This window comes from Neltuma alba, unplaced genomic scaffold (genome assembly GCF_004799145.2).
Source record: "Neltuma alba isolate B1F8T4 unplaced genomic scaffold, ASM479914v2 tig00011557_pilon, whole genome shotgun sequence".
Taxonomy (NCBI): domain Eukaryota; kingdom Viridiplantae; phylum Streptophyta; class Magnoliopsida; order Fabales; family Fabaceae; genus Neltuma; species Neltuma alba.
In genome coordinates, this window is record NW_021636216.1 from 424,380 (window position 1) to 444,466 (window position 20,087).

Genomic DNA, 20,087 nt, shown 5'->3' on the forward strand with positions numbered 1-20,087 from the left:
AATACAATTCTTTCTAAAACCCTACCCTTTTAACCTTTAATTTAGGGTTTTAGCATCACCATTCTCTATATAATTCCCATAGGTTTTTCCTACTTAATTTTTCATGTAGAATCCATATTTGAACCTAGATTCATCAAAATTCAACTCCTTCCTTCCTTTTTCAGCTTGGCCGAATGGGTTCCTGAGGGTTCTAAAAATTCCATTTTCAATTTCAATGCTTCCAAACACAAATTTTTCACATAACCCAAAATCACCTTCTAAATCCATTGGAAGCATCAAAATAAAAAAAATCCAACCCTAGGACAGCATTCTCCCCTTGGCTGAATAGTATCCAATTCATGCATCACTTAATATCTTTCAACAAGGTTTAATCATCATCAAACAATAATTTCTTATCCTTTAATCTATAAAACAACTTAATATCAATCATAAATCACCAAAAGGCCTTTCATGTAACATTAACCCTTGGAGTTTCCAACCATGAAACTCCATCAAAATCAAGTTTAAAACCACCAATCTAAAGAGAAGCAAACACTAGATAGAATAATCAAGCTTTTACCTTGATTGGTGACCCAAGAACACTTGGATTTTTCTTGGTTTTTCTCTCTTCCTTTTCTTCTCCATTTGGCCAAACCTTCAGACCCTTAAGCTCCTCTTGCAGACCGAAAAAAAGTGATTGGTGAGGAAAGGAAATAGTATATATAACACTTGTTTCACACTTACTATGTGGTAACCAATTTAACCATTGATTTTTACCATCGGACACGTGGCTTCATCTCTTCTCCTCTTCCTCTCCAAGGCACCATATGTCCCTCTTAGGTGTCTATCTAATTGAATGAAAGTACCACCTCATGGGACACATAAGCTCCCATGTGTAAAAATGCACATATTTTATTCAAAATTCCAATCTTCCAATTCTACCCCTCAACAAATTGTATTATTCCATCTAGGTCCTCACCCTTAATAAATAGGTCCATATAAGTCAGAAAAATGGGGGAAATTTTGATCCCACCAAGCTTATGACTATTGCATTGTGTAATTTCACATAATCAGTCAAATTTTTCTCAGATCCTGTTAAATTCACTGTCTTTAAAAATTCATTTCCTTGCACCAATAACTTCTGTTCGATGAGAAAAGGTTCCCAAATTTTCTCAAATTTTATTTTGGCCTATAACTCCTCAAGTTGAACTTTCCCCCCAAAATTAGCCTTTTATCGATATAATTTTTAGTTTTAAATAATTTAAAGCTAACCTCTACATCTCTAGAGGTTGGGAAAAATTTTAAAATTCATAATAACCATTCAAATAATTTTCCTAATTTTTCCATAAATTATTAAGGTTCCTATATATTTTAAATAATTCAATTGGGCCAATTTTCTTTTAATTAGCAAAAATTCCAAAATAAATTATTTTTATCTTATTTTCATCTTTTAGCCCTCAAATACTATTTTATATCCTTCATTATATTTTTCATGATTTTTGGAGAATTTTCTAGAATTTCAAGTCTACATTCCCACTCTATTCAATATTGACTGGATATTTTAAAAATAACAATCTGGTCCCGGTCTAGTTTCAATTCAAAAGTTGTGTCGTCTATCTTTGGCTACCCTGCTTAACCCATGGTCTATTTTATATTCCTTATTTTCAAGGTTAAAATTATCAGGATGTGACCGCCAAGTAGTTTTTGCTAAAAGTGAGTCATTAAGAACTTCAAAATCTCAAAAGCCCATCCCCCTTTCAGATTTAGCAAGAGTCATATGCTCCTAAGAGCGCTAATGAATTTTGCTCCCTGAATTACTTTCTCCCCACTAGAAATTAGAGATTAAACTATTTAGATCCTTGCAAGTTTATGAGGGAATTTGAAGCAAATCATAGGGTAAATAGGCACTGCATTAACAACTATCTTAATCATGACCTCTCTACCAGCAAAGGAAAGCAAATTTTGACACCACCCTTGAACTTTCTTGCCAACGTTTTCCTTTACTTAAGTAAGGGCTTCCTATTTAGATTTACCCCAAAGATTTGGGATGCCTATATACTTTCCAAGATCAGAAACAATAGGTATGCCTAAAATCTGACTAACTTGGGTTCTCACATCATCAGGGCTATTCTTGGAAAAGATAAGACCTGATTTGCCCAAGTTAGCTTACTGTCCTAAAGCTGCACAGTATCTATTAATCATTAGCACCAAATGTTGACAATTAGCACCACTAGCATTCATAAATAGAAGAGCATCATCCACAAAAAAAGAGTGTGAAAGCATAGGACTCTAGTAGGAAAGTTTAATTCCTTTTAAAGCCTTTTGCTCCATATTTCTATGAAGTATACAAGAAAATTCTTTTGCCGCCAAAATAAATAAATATGGAGAAAGAAGATCCCTTTGTCTTAAACCCCTACCCAGAGTAATAGAGCTAATCCATTTCCCAAAAAGAAAAATATTCAATTGCATAGAGGACACACAAACCATAAACTAAACGAACCCATTTATCACAGAAACCAAGCTTTAGCGTTACTGCTTCCAAGAAGTCCCATTCTATACTATCATAGGCCTTAGTCATATCCATTTTCAAAGCAAATTCATACTTGTCACCACTAGTTTTGTGCTTAAGTTAATGAAAAACCTCATGGGCAATAATAATATTATCATGAATGAGTCTTCACAGGATAAAAGCACCTTGATTGATTGAAATACAGCAATCAAGAAAAGGTTTTAACCAATTGGCTAGTAATTTAGAGATAATCTTATAGGAAAAGTTGCACAATTCGATAGGATGAAATTGTGTAATCATCTTTGCCTTTTCAGTTTTAGGAATCAAGACTATATTAGTTTCATTCAACTTTCCCATATCACCAACTTTATTAAAGAAGGCTTTAACCATATCTATAACATTGTTGCCAACCTCACTCCTTGTTCCCTGATAGAATTTCCCACAAAAGCCATCCAGGCTGAGAGCTTTGGTGCCACCAAGTTGGAAAGTAGCTTCTTTAACTTCCGTATCAGTGACTAGGGTAGTGAGCCATAAATTGCAAGCCTCATTAATTTTACAATCCAAGTAACCAAGGACATCATCAAAGTTACGAGGGCCAGAGGTAGTAAACAAAGAATTAAAGTAATCAACAACACATTCAGTAATGCCATTTTCCTCCTCCACCCAAACACCATCATCCTTCTTCAGTCTAAATATGGCATTAGTGTGCCGTCTCTTAATGGTAGTAATATGAAAAAAACCAAAAATTTCTATCACCAACTTTGAACCATGAAATTCTCAAACATTGCCACTACTAAGATTCTTCTCTTTCCCAAACTTTTTCTAATTTAGAGGAGATAGCTTCATTCTGTAAGAGTTTCTCTTCAATAAAATCACCACTATAACAATCAACAAGTTGTTTTTTCAAACCTTAATGAGTTTGAAACAATTTAAGAAGACTCTATTACTTCAACAAATAAAAGCTTTTTTGCAAGATTCCAGTCTAGCCGGAAAATCCTCAAATTCATCAGCCATACACAATATAAAGAGCCCTAGCTATCTTTAACAATTGTGTGGAAATCATAATGCTCCATCCAGGCTACCTCAAATTTAAAAGGAAAAGGGGTTTTGATACTAGAATAACAAAAATCAATCAGTAACATAAAATGATCCGATCCTACTAGCTCAAGATAGAACACTTGAGCATTAGGGAAACTCTCTCACAGCTTAATATTACCTAAAGCTCTATCAATCCTCTCCTTAATATGAGCATTATTTAGTTGTTTATTACACCAGGTTATTGGTGAGCCTTGAAAGCCCATATCAAGTAATTGACAATCAGAAATCAACTTTTAAAAATTTAAGATTTTTCTAATAGCCTTTGGTCTTCCTCCCCACTTCTCACTTTGACTAGTAAGTGCATTAAAATCCCCCACACAAAACCAATCTCCTTTTATACCTTGAGTAATTGAAGTAATCTTCTCCCATGCCTTTTTTTTCGACATCCTTCTGTAGGCTATATATGAAAGTGGCATGAGTAGGAACAGAAACACTACTAGAGTAGATAGCAGTATGAATAATATGTTTTGAAGAGTGAAGAATTTCAACGATCAGACTAAAATCCCACCACAAAGCTAAACCTCCAATCAAACCTTCTGGATTTTCAATCAAACCCTCTTTAAAACCACATCTTCTTTTTAGTTTTCTAACAACCTTTTCCTTTTGTTTAGTTTTCATTAGGAAAACCAAATGGGGCTTATTCCTTTTAAACACCTTCTTGAGGTTTTTAATTGTCAGAGCTACCCCTATGCCATGACAATTCCAGGAAATGGTCCTTATGGCACCACGAGGGTTGTTTCAGGCCAGCCACTCGTGCCCTCAACAAAATTAACAACAGAAAAATGTTGAGTCTTCACATTCCCACCCAATACAATAGCAAATTCAGAAGAGATCAAGTGAGAGGAAATGGTTAACTTACGTCGTAAGTGCTGTTTAGTTCTTTGAATATTTCTCTCCTTTAGAGTTGTACCCTTGTGGATTAACTCAACATGTGCGTTTGAACAATCCTCTGTAACTTTTTGACACTGCTTCTCGCTTCTTAGAGAGTCCGCATGTAACAGAGATTGCTTTAATTTAACATTACCCAGTCTTCCCATAATCGATGACAAAGGAGACTTCAAAATAAAGGGAACAATGGCTTTGTGAGTTTACTTGTGTATCCACTTCAAGAGAGACAACTTTACCCGATCGAGCCCCTGCCTCCTTCACATTACTTATCACTTGACTTGGGCTAACTGAAGATCTTGTTCTATTTTTATTTCGTGGGTTGATCTTACAGAAATGTTTTACGGGAGACCCAATTGCAAGAGTTATTTGGGCTTTCATAATCTAGCCCAAGGAGTTTTCTTAGTTTTCTTTCTTTTTTCTTTCAAGAATAGAAGAACTACTTCCACATGGCTTTGTTATCTTCTGTGAGGAAATCAGTGCTCTGTCAAGGCCGTTATTCCCACCTTAGTACATGTTGTGCCTCTCATTCTAAGCACACTTTTCAGTCACATGCCCTCTAGCAAGAAGAGCTCCATGCATCTTTCTCCCCTGTCTTACATCAGCTTCATACCAATGCTCGTCAATATTCACAATTAGCTCATCCATAAAATGAGGTGGTGCCGCCTTTATCCAACTACCAAACTCAGAATCCATATCATCATTAGTAACCCTCAAAACAGGGCAACCCACTGTTCATGACCCAAAATACCACAGTTGTAGCAGAGAGTGGTTAATCTTTCATATTTGATCTCAGATCAGACATCTTCCTTCTTTATACATAGAATCCAGCAACTAGTAACCAATGGTTTCTTGGTATTAACAAGAACCCTAGCTCTTACGAAATTGCAAACAATTTTACCGTCCTTTATTGGATTTTTAGCCATTACCACTTTACCAATAAAAGAACCCAGGAGAATGGCATTTTTAGTATTCATGTAGATAAAAGGAAACCCATGGAATTGAATCCAAAATGGGCAAAGATTAAAATCTACCTCTCGATATAGCATTTCATCATCCCAAAGTTGAATATTCAAGAGATGTGATTGTACAGCCCAAAGAAGGCTACAAAGGACCCTCAGGTAATCATCACGCTCAGAAAATTGAAAGAAAAAAATGTTCTTTTCAATATCTAACACTTCTATCTCACCCTTCAAGTTCTATTCCTTCTGCAACACAGAAATCATTGTACCCTTGTTCAGCTCCTTTGACACTTCCAAACAACCAATTAGAGAGCCCTTAAGGCCCGTCATCTGATTTCTTTCCAGGATAATAGCCTCACAAGCCCCAGAAGCTTGGCTACTATCCATCCTTATCTACCATAACCTCCCACCTCCATTGCCGACCAAAAAAAAAAAGCACACTCACACTTGAAACTCTAAGAAAAAACTCTCATAACTATCAAAACTCACAAAAAACACTATCATAATGGGTGATAATGATACACTCCAGTAAAAAGCACACGCCATCACTAATAATAGAGAAGAGAACCACCCTAATGATGGTGGAAAAGCTCTTTCATACAGAGAGTAAAATGACTTACCCTAGTGGTGAGAGAAGTACTATGAGTCACATTTGTTCCATAAAGAAGTGCTTAAAGAAGCACAATGTCAAGGATTGGCTTTGCGTGATTGCGTCCAACAAGGACTGCATTGTCTATGAGTTAAGATACTTTGATATCGCCGAGAAGGAGGGAGAGGAGAAAGACTAAAGTCTAAGTTTGTCACGGAGCATTAATGCACCTTCTATTATTAATCTGTCATTGTGAAGTTTTCTTGGTCTTTGTTTATCAAAATTAGTGGTTAATTTAACCAAAAAAAATAGAGAGAATGGGTATGGAATGAGAGGCTATGTGTTTAGAGGAGAGGGAGAGGGAGAGGATGAGAAGGGATTAGACTTGAGTAGGATGAGAGATAAGATGAGACAGACTAAGTGGGACCCATTAAAAAAGTAATAGCAATCTATGAGAATTAATGAAAATAGTATTTTTGGTCTGTTTTGAAATGTTTATGGGTATTTTTACACCTAACATTTTATTATGGTGCCTGGTGTTTTTTTTTTGATATTATAATGAGTAAATTTGTTATTTCATCTCATTTTTAATTAAATTACTTATTTGGAAAACTAAATTTTAAGCATATAAAATTGAGATCTATACTTTGATTAAAAAAAATCAATAGATGGATCGGAAGTCAAATTACACATGAACTAATCAGGATATACAATAATTTTACTTGTTTTTGCAAGATACAAATTTCTAGCAGACATGATTTATCAATATTATAGACGAGAAAAATTATAAACAAAATACAAACTGGAAAGCACCTAAAATGAAAAAATTAGTTGAGAACTTTTTTGGATCCTAGAATTAGAATACCTAAAAGGGTAAATTTACCCATTATGAAATAGAAAAGGAGTACCAAGCAAATGTCAGGGGCAAAAGTGTCCAATGAAACATCCTTCCTTTAACCCCTCAGAGTACACATTTGGAAGCATTATGGTTTAAGCGATTCATGAAACAAGCCCGTAGATTAAAAATTTACAATTGGTTCTTGGGTTACTGTTTATAGTTAAATTCCAGAGTTTTTGTCCAACTTTGAAAATTCATAACTAATTGTAGAAAAATCGTATTAAGGTGGTTTAAAATTATATTTGAAGCTCTTTCAATTATCTATAAGAAAAAAAAATATAAAATGGACCTAACCCTTGCCAATTTGTACAATTTATTTGTTAAAATTTACTGTTCATTTGGTCAAAACTATACATTCTAGTTTCTCTGCCCTAACTTTGATCAAGCATAACTCATAGCACACGCATCCATTTTAAGTGATCTACCACTTGTATTAAAACTCAAGATGTGCACTTTAGCCATACCAAATTTCATGGGCAGAATCAATCATTTGCTTCACTTCCATTCTATCTCTATTTCGTGGTTCCTTTAGGGATGTTTTATCTCCCTAACTTGCATTAATAATTCATGATTAATTCTTTTTATACATAATACCATTCCATCCTTGCATTAGCCATTCCCATAAAGCATTATAGCCAATTATACAAGCCATCATTATCATTTATCATCACACAACATTAATGTCACATTTATAACATACATTAGTATACAATCTATGCAATGTAATACAATAACTTTCTTCAATTATTTTCCTCTTTCCTTGCTTCACCTTCATACATCATTTGCTTGATCGTTATCATCTATTATGGTTGGTTAAGAGAGGATGAGATTCAAGAGAATCTTAGTAGTAAACATTACCATCAATGTATGGAAGATGGATCCAAGTGTATGACATGCTTACTTGATCTAACTCATGCTTACTCATAGAATATTCTCATGCTCAATGTTTCATACTAACATGCATATCGATAGAAAACATCATTGAAATAAAGCATCATGCTAGTATCACCATCTCATAACATCATCCAATCACATAATATACATCAACACACAAACATGCACATCAAACATACAAAAAAGGCAAGTTTACTACCTTGTATCCTTAAGCTTTCTTCTTGCTCCCTTTTGCTTCCAACCATTAAGGTTGCTTGCTCAACCTTTTCTATTCATTTTTCTTGATGTCTCATGGCCTTAAATGCACCAACACATCATTCCTATTCATTCATTAGAGCCATGGTAATCAACAATATCAATACTTTGTTTTCTTTGAGCTATATTGACTTCTAACTTTTAAGCTTGATTTCCAACCTTTCAAAAATTAATTTCACATACTATTCCTACACAATTTTGCATTTAAAATCCATTTCCAAGCTCAAAATTATCAAAATCAAACTTCTTACCCTTGAACTAGCCTTGACCGAAATATTACCCAAGTTACATAGTTATGAGATTCAACCAATTTAAACATAAAACCACTTGATTCTTGTTTCTTTCAAGCCTTTAAACATTATTCTAACATCAATTTCATCTTGCCCTATTCTTAAGAATTTCGTGCAGCATATCCTCTTAGGGTTTTAAGCTCCCAAAAACCATTAAAATCTATAACCAAGCTCAACAACAATAAGAGTAGTGAAAACTACATCAAAAACTATGAACATAACTTGTTTTAGAGCTTGATCTTACATGGGGTCACTTAGCCTTTTTCTTTCCTTCTTCTTTCTCTCTCTAGAATCCATTTTGTAAGAGTTTTCCCAAGGTTTCCATGAGCTTGGATGAAATAAGGGGGAGGGGTACTTATAAAGTTTAAGAACAAATCCTGGCCATTGATCTTAAAATTGCAAGATTAAATCTTGGCCGTCCATTTTTCCCTCTTTGTCTTGTAGTGACAAGTGTCTTCATGGCATCATGCTTACCTTATCATGCTTACATCATCAAGCCACATGCCTTTAATCCCACTATACACGTGTCTTGCATCTGACCGTACACGTGTCTCTTCCATCTAACCATACACTGGTCTCTTTCATATCCCTCCATCATTTTGGCATTAAAATAGGGAGGAAATTAATATAAAATTTGTGCAAAATACATCCCTTAGGCATTCCTCCACTTATCTTGCCATTTTGCATCGTATCGGGTACTTTTTTGGGTTCTAACTTACTCGGGACCACTGGTATATGTTCTGACACAATTTTCTCACCTCAAATAAGTCCACATGGCATTATATAACATGCCTAAAGAGAAAGTGATGCTCTTCCCTTGTTCTTCCATTAAAATAATTAGTAATATTTATTTCAGAGTAAACTTGACCGAATTCTTCCTACTGGTCCACGACTCCGAGGATTTGTCTCTAGGTGCCAATACTATTTATTCATCACCGGAAATTTCTTTAATTTTTCTTAAGTCAAAAGTCAACTCCTAGACATTTAACTTTGATTTTTCCTGGATAGTGTGTAAATAGGCTTTAAATTCTATTAAACCCAACTTCTTTGCTTTTTGGGGACGGAATTATTTTTAAAACCTATGATAATTCCTCAAGTATTTTCCCCCATTTTCATCCAATTATCTAAGGCCTCCCTATACTTTAAATAATTCATTTAAGATAATATTCAAAATCAGTCAAAACCCTGAAAATTCCACAAAACCCTAAAAATTAAGATCAATTAGCACCCTGAATTTTTTTTTAAACGGCATCTAACATCCTAAAAACATTTTGTGGTGTAATTTTATGACTATGTATTAAAATTGGAGCAATTTCACCCCAATCCTAACAAAGGACAAACATCCATTAATAACAAGAAGGTTTTATTTGAGTAAAAATGGTGATGTTCAATGTTGATGCCACAATGTGTGTCACCACCTACTGTGCCAGTCATCTTTATGCTAGACGTGTTGGTCTTACTAACAATATTGCCAAAATGCGACTCCATTGATAGTAGAAGAAACATTGGTTAGAGAACACCCATAAAAGCTATCCTACATCTTAGTCTCTTCTTAGATCATTAATTCCCATTTCCTTTTCATCTCTCTAGTCTTTGCTTGACTCCCCCAATAAATCTTCAAGGAACATTAATGTCTTCTTCTTCATTAATAACTTCCTTACCAGACAATTAAATGTTCTATGCTCTTTTACTCTCTTTCTCCTTTCCTTTCTCGACATTCTCATATCTGTCCCTTTCTCTCCCTATCTATGTGCTACAACTCTACCGTACGTATGCTTACAAATCTCTGTTTTGAGGGTATCTTATTGTACATGAACCCTTCACGAGTGAGCCGCCATGAGTGCCGTTGTTTGATTACTGTGGCGTCTCTTTCACAGAGTTCTACCTTCCGCGTATTTCTCTCCTTTAAGGTATGATTGTTATTATTTCTAGGGAAAATGGCAAATAAAGACCCCCTAATATGTGAAATTGCTATTTGGATTCTTCATTTTAAAAAATGGCCTCAAAAAACCCGGTCTTTTATTGTAAATACGAAATCATGGTGAAATGTTTGAAATGCCCCTCAGCTATTTGAAAAAGAAAAACCTGTCTGCGTGCTCTTTCTCTCCCATCTACAATAACTTCCCTCTACTCTCTCTACTCTCTTGATTCTCTGCACTCTGCACTCTGTCCATTTTCGCACAAGACGTTGATTCTATTTTGCAATAACAATATCAGCGAGAGGTGTAACATCCTAAATTTTGGGCCTAGAAGTACCAGAATTTGCCTGAAATAGGTAGGCTACCAGACCCTTTTTGGCAAAGGTCCTAGAGATTCCCTGGAAGGACAAAGGGATTCCTAGGGACTGAATCGCAAAAGGAAAGTTTTCTAGGACTGAGAAAAGAGGAAATTAGAGACTTGGAAAAAGTCTTAGGGCCCAGGAATGAGAAATAGAGATAAATGTAGGCCAAAGGTTATATTGGAGGCCTCAATGAGGTGAATTTTGAGGTTAAGCCAAACCAGGGGCAAAATTGTAATTTCGCAAAGTTTTGAGCTGGTAGGGGTAAAAATGGAAATTATGCCCAAAAATCCCAGAAAAATCTCAGAAATGGGAAATGGTATGTTAAGGCCTGAACACTTCAAAAAAATTCCTGAAAATGGAAATAGGGTCCGGAGACCCGTATGAGGCTAAAAATGACAAAAATGCCCCTAGAAGGAAATTGTGGAATTCCCAGGGTTTTGACTGATTTGAAATATTATTAAAAATAAATTATTTAAAGTATAGGGAGGCCTCAGATAATTGGAAGAAAATGGGGGCAAATACATGAGGAATTATCATAGGTTTTAAAAATAATTCCGTCCCCAAAAAGCGAAGAGATTGGCTTTAATGGAATTTAAAGCCTATTTACATACTATTCGGGGAAAGTTAAAGTCAAATGTTTAGAGGTTGACTTTGGACTTAAGAAAAATTAGAGGAATTCCCCATGATGAATAAATAGTATTGGTACCCGGAGATAGATTCTCGGAGTTGTGGACCAGTAGAAAGAATGCGGTCAAGATCACTTCGAAATAAATATCATTAATTATTTTAATTATTTTAATGGAAGAACAAGGGAAAAACATCACTCTCTCTTTAGGCATGTTATATAATTCCATGTGGATTTATTTGAGGTGAGAAAATGGTGCCAAAACATGTCCCAATGGTCCCGGGAAAGTTAGGACCCGAAAAAGTACCCTATATGGTGCAGAATGGCAAGATAGGTGGAGGAATACCTAGGGGTTGTATTTTGCACAAATTTATATTAATTTCCTCCCTATTTTAATTCCTTAATGATGAAGGAAAATGGAAGAGACAAGTGTACGGTGTGATGGGAAAAGAAGGTATTACATGTACGGCTGGATGCAAGACATGTGTACGGTCAAATGCAAGACACATGTACAGTTGGATTAAAAACATGCGGATTGATGATATAAGCATGATTTCATCATGATAAGGTAAGCATGATGTCATAGGACACTTGTCACTGCAAGATCAAAAGAGAAAATGGACGGTCCAGATCAAGCCATACTTGTCACGGCTGGTCTTGTTTTCGATAAATACCCCTCCCCTCCCTCTCATTTCGTCCAAACTCATGGAAACCTTGGGGAAGCTCTGGCAAAATGGTTTCTAGAGAGAGAAATAAGAGGGAGAAAGAAAGGCCAAGTGGTCTCATGCAAGATCAAGCTCTAAAATAAGGTATGTTTATGGTTTCTGATGTAGTTTTCACTACTCTTGTTGTTGTTGAGCTTGGTCATGGATTTTAATGATTTTTGGGAGCTTGGAACCCTTAGGGGAGGTGCTGCACGAAATTGTTAAGGATAGGGAAAGATGAAATTGATGTTAGATTAATGTTCAATGGTTTGAAAGGAACACGAATCAAGTGGTTTTATGCTGGAATTGGTTGAATTTCATGATTGTGTAACTTGAGAAAATGTTTCAACCAAACCTGGTTCTTGTGCCTAGGATGTGATTTTGATGCTTCTAATGTGTTTAAAATGAAAAATTGTATAGAGATAAGATGAAAGAATGAAGTTGGAAGCATTGGAATCAAAACTGGAAATTAAGTGTAGATTTCGGTTTTGGCCTAGAACCAGGGGAAAGAGTTGGATTTTGATGAATCTAAGCTCATATTTGGATTTTTTGGGCAAAATTGTGTAGGATTGGCCTAAGGGAACAATTTTTACAAAGCTAGAACACTATATTATAAATTAAGAAAAAAGGGATTAAGTTTAAGGACATAAGTCTTCCATATTGTGTAATTCTTGGTCCTAATGAGTAATGTGACCCTTATGGTTGTGATTAGGACCTTGAGGCATCCAAGAGAAGGTTTGGATGTGGTTGAGCAAGCAACCTTAATAGTGTGAAGCAAAAGGGAGTAAGAAGAAAGCTTAAAGACACAAGGTAGCAAACTTGACCTTACTTTTGTGTGCCTGGTATTTGCTTGCATGTATGACATGTTTCTATGTTATATGATTTTATGAACTCATGTGTTGTGATTGTGAATGTATTTGAAATATGCCATAGGCCTATGTGTTTTATGATAAATGCATGATGATTTCTAAACATGTCATTATGTTATAAAGATGTTAAGTTACAAGCATGTTATAAATGCCAAGCTTGCCATGTATGTTTGGGGTGGTTATTGTTTGCTACTAAGATTCTCCCGAATCTCACCCTCCCTTAACCAACCATAATAGGTGATATGATCAAGCGAAGGATACATGAAGTGGAAGCAAGGAAAGAAGAAAATATTTGGAGAAATTTATTGTATTACGTTGTACACCGTATATACCGATGTATGTTGTAAATGTGTCATTGATGGTATGTGATGATAAATGATGATGTTGGCTTGTGTAATTAGCTATGATAATATATGGGAATGGTTAGTGTATGAATGGAACGGTATTATGTATGGAAAGTTTTAACCATGAACTATTAGTGCAAGTTAGGGGGATAAGCTATCCCTAATCGAGCAACAAAATATTGACAGAGTAGCAATATGGCAAATGACTGACTCTACTCATGAAATTTGGCATAATTAAAGTACACACCCTGAGCTTTAAAACAAGTGGTAGATCACTTAAAACGGATGTGTGTGCTCAGAGTTATGATTGCTCAAAATTGGACTGAAAACTTTGGAATTTAACCAGTAAACAGTAACCCGAGAATGAATCCCAAGTTCAATCTACGAGTTGAACTGTAACACTTCCAATTGTATACTCTGAGGGTTTAAAGTAAGGATGTTTCAAGAGGAGTATTGTGTGAGAGAAGAGTGTATTTGTTATGGGAGAGGCGAACAAAGTAGCGATCAAGTAGTGATTTGTCGGCATTGTCAAAGGTAGGGGAGGAGGTAGAGGTATCGTAGCATATTTGGTGGCCGTCGTTTGTGGTTATCATAGTTAGCAGTTGTATTCAATGACAAAATATGGTAGTAAGTTTGATGCTTTGGTTTGTTTGTGTTGGTTACTGCATGTGTGATACACTGAGGAGAGGGAATGCGTTTAGGGCACGAAAGTATTTATATGTTTTTTTGTTGAATAAGTTGTAATTGACTGGAAAAAAAATGCTTATTAATGAAAGAACATGTGCAAATGGGTTTGGGTAGGAAGGGAATGACAAGATCAGTTAGGAGGATGACAAGATTAGTTTGGGAAATGACAACACAGGAATGGGTAAAGTGCAAATTGAATTGGTTAAGTGTAAATTGAATTGAAGAGATGTTAAAGTGTTTGTCTGGTTTAAAATGACAACATAAAAGTAGGTATTCAACAAGGTTAGTAATGAAAATATAAAGTATGTTGAAATTACAATTGTGAAGTTAAGAGTAAGAAGTTGAGTAGGGGGATTGACAAGTTGATAATATAAAATAACAATTGTGAAATTGAAAAGTTGGTAATAGGAAATAACAAGTTTAATATAGTGAATAACAAGTTTATATAGTGAGTAGTTTGTAAATAAGAAGGTTGTCATGGGGTCCTAACAAGTTAACCATAGGAAATAACAAGTTTAAAATTGACAATAACAAATTAGGAATAACAAAGCCGACTATGACAATTAGAGAACTTTATAATCTAAAATAACAAGTTGATAATTGTAAATGACAGGTTAATAATTAGAAATAACAAGCATGAGAAGTAGTTGAAAATAACAAGTTTAGTTTGAGAAATTGACAACTTGTTTATAGGAAATTACAAGTTGATGTTTCGAAATAAAAAGTCAATGGTGGTGATGTAAGAAGGCTGTTGCTTAAAAACTAGATTGTTAACAGAGCTGTTAGTTAGTTAGTAAATGTGGTTGTGAACGATTATATATTGAATGTTTTGCAAGAAAAGAAGGATGGCATCAAATAGAGCCTCTGGATCCAAAAAGGCACACAATGGTTGGTTGTTATTTAGAAGTGAGTTTTTGGCCACAATAGCTGACCCTAACATGAAAGCCAAACAAAAAAAAAAGATCCTGCGTCAAATGCATGGAAAGCTCTGTCCTTTAAAGAGAAGATGAGGTATACCGAGGAGGCGAAGAAAACAAGGCCATAAAAGGGAGAACAAGAGAAAAAGAAATGTGTTCCATCATTTCTAACTTGAGTGTCCTTGAAGGGTTTAAGAAAATTACTACACTTTGTGGATAGTAATGAAGACTTAAGGGAGAGGGTTGAGAGGATAGGCTTCAGGAAGCTGTTGAAGGTTGGATTAAAGAGACTACCCCGTGATCTCATTGTGACCATGTTGAGATCATATGACTCACCAATACATCAATTTACAATCAAGGGGAAATTAGAGGGAATAGGAGCAGAAGATGTTGAGCAGCTCCTAGGAATCTGTCATGGTGGGAGAAGGTGAAAACTGAAGTTGATAAGGGTGATGCTATGTATAAGGAGTTAAGAAATGAATATCAGAGAGTGTCACCAACAAAATAATGAAAGACATTGTTTTAAGGGAAGAGGATCATAGATTTGAGTTTTTATTTGTTCTATACATGTTGGATACTTTTCTATGTCCAAAATCAAGCTCAAAAGTGAGTGAGAAGTTGGTCAGAGTCATGCATTACACAATAGATGACTTTGAAAAGTATGATTAGGTTACCTATATTATGGAAAACTTGTAGAAAGATAATGGGAGACTATGTGAAAGCGTATAGGCAGGGCAACAAAAAGCAGGGGAGCAGCATTGTTGGTAGCTGCATATACTTGCTTTTGGTATGACTATTTTGTTTCTCATTGTGTTTGCATTTGATAATCGATGTGTATAACATTAATATTGTATATATGTGGTTGGCTTGTAGCTTTCTTATATGTGAGCATTTTAACCTCAACACACCCATTGGCCGAGGCTCCAGTACTGCAATTGAATACTAGACGGATGAGAAGATAAAAGAATTGACCAGTAAGGAGAGAAAGAGTGTTAGGGGAATTATGTATGGAGAAAAGGCTAGTAAAGTTGTGACGGGAAAAGAAGAGAGGATAAGTGTAGAGTTTTTGGACCCGGTATGTGGTATAATTGGTAAACTAAACTTTTTATTTGCTAACCTGAACTTCTTATCTGCCATAGTTAAGTTGTCATTTCCCAAACTTAAGTTGTGATTCGCTAAAGTGAAGTTTTCATTTCCTATAGTTAGGTTTTCTGTTTCCATGCTTAAGTTGTCATTCGCCATAGTGAACATGTCATTTGCCATAGTGAACTTGTCATTTTGCCATACTTGAGTTGTGATTTGGTTTACTGAAATTGTCATTCGCTATCATGAACTTGTCATTTGCCATAGAGAATTATCATTTGCCATACTTGAGTTGTGATTTGGTTTACTAAAGTTGTCATTTGTTATAGTAAACTTGTCATTTTCTATACCTAAGTTGTGATTTGGTTTACTGAAATTATCATTCGCTATTGTGAACTTGTCATTTGTCATACCTAAGTTGTGATTTGGCTTACTGAAATTGTCATTCGCTATAATGAACTTGTCATTTGTCATAGAGAACTTGTCATTTGTCATACCTGAGTTGTGGTTTGGTTTACTGAAGTTGTCATTAGCTATAGTGAACTTGTCATTTGCCATATCTGAGTTGTGATTTGGTTTACTGAAGTTGTCATTCACTATAGTGAACTTGTCATTTGCTATACCTATACCTGAGTTGTGATTTGGTTTAATGAAGTTATCATTTGCTATAGTGAACTTGTCATTTGTCATAGAGAACTTGTCATTTGTCATACTTGAGTTGTGATTTAGTTTATTGAAGTTGTTATTTGCTTTAGTAAACTTGTCATTTGCCATAGTCTTGTCATTTGCCATATCTGAGTTGTGATTTGGTTTACTGAAGTTGCCATTCACTATAGTGAACTTGTCATTTGCTATAGTGAACCTGTCATTTGGCATACTAAAGTTGTGATTTGGTTTACTGATGTTGTCAATCCATACAGTGAACTTGTCATTTGGCATACTTGAGTTGTGATTTGGTTTATTGAAGTTGTCAATTCGTACAGTGAACTTGTCATTCTTTATACTTAATTGATAAATGTCTTTTGCATATAAGAGTTGAAGAAGTTACACGATCACCTAATGAAGAGGATAGAGGAAAGGTAAAAGATGCTAATAATGGTGGACGAGGAGCTGGTGAAGGTGTAGATCTCAAGATAAGGAAATGACAAGAAGGGTAAATCAAGAGGAAACACTTAGATTGAGACAATGCCTATAAATATCAGTGAGTTTGAAGATGATGAGGAGGACAAGTGCAACAATGATGACACAACTGAGGAAAAGGAGAAGGATGAAGGAGGCAGTGAAGATAGAGATAGTCATGAGAATAGTGACGGGGAGGCTAAAAAGGAGGATGACAGTGAGAATGAAGAGAAGGACGAAAAGGGTGATAGGGATGGTGATGACATAGGTAAAGGGGACAATGAACATAAGGGTGATAGGGAGGGAGATGACATACCGGGAACTAGTTCTCCTATGGTGATGCCAACCAATGTTGAAGGTTATGATACAGAGGGTGATATACCCATAGCCAGTTCCCCTATAGATGTGCCACCCAGCGTCGAAGGTGATGATGCAGAGGGTGACATACTGATGGAGGTATCCCTCTTGGTCATTGTTGAATATGTTGAGTCTATTCCAGAACCTATATTTGTGGAGCCACAACAACTAAGGAGATCTACTAGGGTTCAGTTTAGCAAGATCAAGTCTCCTTAGTTGGAGTTGAAGGGACAATCGAGAGTAAAAAGGCCTATAGACCTAAGGATAGTTTTTTCACCTCAGTCGGTCAAACTGTGAAAGGTGATAAGGGCGAGATGTAAGTGAAAATCTTAGCTTATGTGATATTATTTTTTGACTACATATTGACATAACATATCTAGTAACTGACTTGAATAAGTTTCAATCCTTTGATCAGAATGTTAGATGAAGACATCCCTCGATAATTGCTATATTCACTTGGCGAAAATAACAGAGTCAGTAATAGGGTGATGTCATTGGTCTGTAAGACTATGGTGGAAGAGCAATAGGCAGTTAAAGGGCGTGTTAGGAGGCATATATTTGATACAAACTTTATGGTGAGGTTTCTGTATTACTAATGTACTTTGTAGATTTACAAGTTTGTAAAGGGAAATGAGAGAATAAAGTGTGTTACTGTGAATAACAACTTTATTTTATACATTTCACAGGCCATAATGATCTGTGATCTAAATCGTTGCGTATAACATAGGCAACTACAACTTGATTCTAGGTCCTGCTCTAGTTGGAGCGCATTAGTTCTACTTCACTCTTAAACCAAAGACCCTAAAGTTCAATGTCCTCGATTCTATGCGAGCAAGTTTAGAGCGTAAGAAGACCAACTCTAAGTAAAAGAAGGCAGCCACTTATGACCCTCAAGAAATGGCTATCACAATTTGTGTTAGAAAATATTTTTGACCTGTGCATGTTGGATAGGGAAATGACAGTTTTATATTATTATCATTTTGATGAATATGATATATGTGCATAGGGATCAGATCAGTTTGAAAATATACTTTAGATGGTTAGACTAGGTTTGATTCATAAGATAGGAAACTTGGAAAATGTCTAGCCTGATATACCATAGTAGAATAATTTGTGAGTGTATGCACCCTATTTATGTTATATGTTGTTTGGCAGTGTTGATTTGAGGGGCTTAAACCATTAGGGTGTTGTTGTAGGCAGGAAGGATTGCAGTGTGCATGTGCTCATATGGCTCAGCAAATAGGAGCCTGATGTTTCCCTTTAGTACAATCAGGTAATGTGGTTACCTTATTTATTGTATAATCAACAGTGACTAGCTGTGACTCATCAGGTGATAAATTTGCTGTACAAGTTGATGTGTTCGCTTTTCGGTGTAAGTTGATATGGTGGCTAGTGAACCATGATGACAATGAATGTCGTTAAAATGCGAACGATCTTATCTCACAACCAGAGAAGGGCCGAATGACTGAGAAAAGGAGAAATTTTTTATAGAAAGCATTTAACTTAGGCTCTGTAAATTTTACTAACTTTCTAAATGGATTCATTTTCCCAAAATTTAATGTCGATTATTGGAATGGTTATGATATAGTTGGATTGATGGTATAACAATACTTACATTTTGAATGACTAATTCCCCTTGATTCAGGCCAATAACAAGTTTACTAAGGCGAATGACAAGTTAAATAAGGCCAATGACAACTTTTGATAAGTGACACATACAAATTTGACCTTAAACTGTTAAAATGAATGAATTTTCAGATTTATTTACGAAATGACAAGTTCAGTAAAGCCAATGACAAGTTACGTAAGGCCAATAACAACTTCTGATACATGACTCATGCAAATTTGACCTTAAACCGTTAAAATGAGTGAATTTCAACTTTTATTTATGAAATAACAAGTTCAATAAGGTTAATGACAACTTCTGATAAGCGACTCATACAAATTTGAGATTCTTTGTTAAAATGAGTGAATTTTCACATTTATTTATGAAATGACAAGTTCAATAAGGCTAATGACAAGTTAAGTAAGACCAATGACAGCTTCTTATAAGTGACTCATACAAATTTGATCTTAAACCGTTAAAATGAGTGAATTTCCACATTTATTTACAACAACAAGTTTAGTAACGCTAATGACAAGTTCCGATAAAGTTTTCATACAATTTTAAATTTCTCTGTTGAAATGAGAATTTGGAGATTTCTTTGACAACAATCACTTCTGACAATAGTTAATGACAACTTCACTAAGTTAAGTAAGGTAAATGACAAGTTCCGATAAGGTTTTCATACAATTTTAAATTTCTCTATTGAAATCAGAATTTGGACATTTCTTTGATAGCAACCATTTTTGATAAATAGTTAATAACAACTATAGTAAGGCTAGTGACAAGTTAAGCAAGGCCAATGACAAGTTCCGATAAGGTTTTCATACAATTTTAAGTAAGACTAGCAACCACTTCTGATAAATAGTTAATGACAGCAACCAATTTTTTACAACATTTAATGACAAGTGCACATTAACATGCTCTATCCACTTAATGTTCCTTTGTCACCAAACATAGAACTAATAAAAATGTATGTGCACATCTACCAACACCCTGCTCCCAAAAAAATTAAGAAGAGTGGAGCCTATATGTACCAAAAAAATTAGTTGTCCTATTTGTAAGTTGGTATCAGCTTGGGTTAGGATTTTTGCAAGTCCTCTCTGTATGTCTAGGTTGGTGACATTTAGTGCGATGAT

General features: G+C 35.2%; 1 protein-coding gene across 1 annotated transcript; it reads left to right on the forward strand.

The window, feature by feature from the left end:
- The first annotated feature begins 17,054 nt into the window (after window positions 1-17,054).
- Window positions 17,055-17,561, forward strand: LOC114714941 (prothymosin alpha-like). The gene has a single exon (XM_028899733.1). The coding sequence runs from the start codon at window positions 17,055-17,057 to the stop codon at window positions 17,559-17,561; it is 507 nt and encodes a 168-aa protein (XP_028755566.1).
- Window positions 17,562-20,087: the final 2,526 nt, after the last annotated feature.

Excerpts from the sequence above, each read along its gene's own strand:
- LOC114714941 (XM_028899733.1), top strand. The coding sequence starts at position 17,055 with ATGCCTATAAATATCAGTGAGTTTGAAGATGATGAGGAGGACAAGTGC.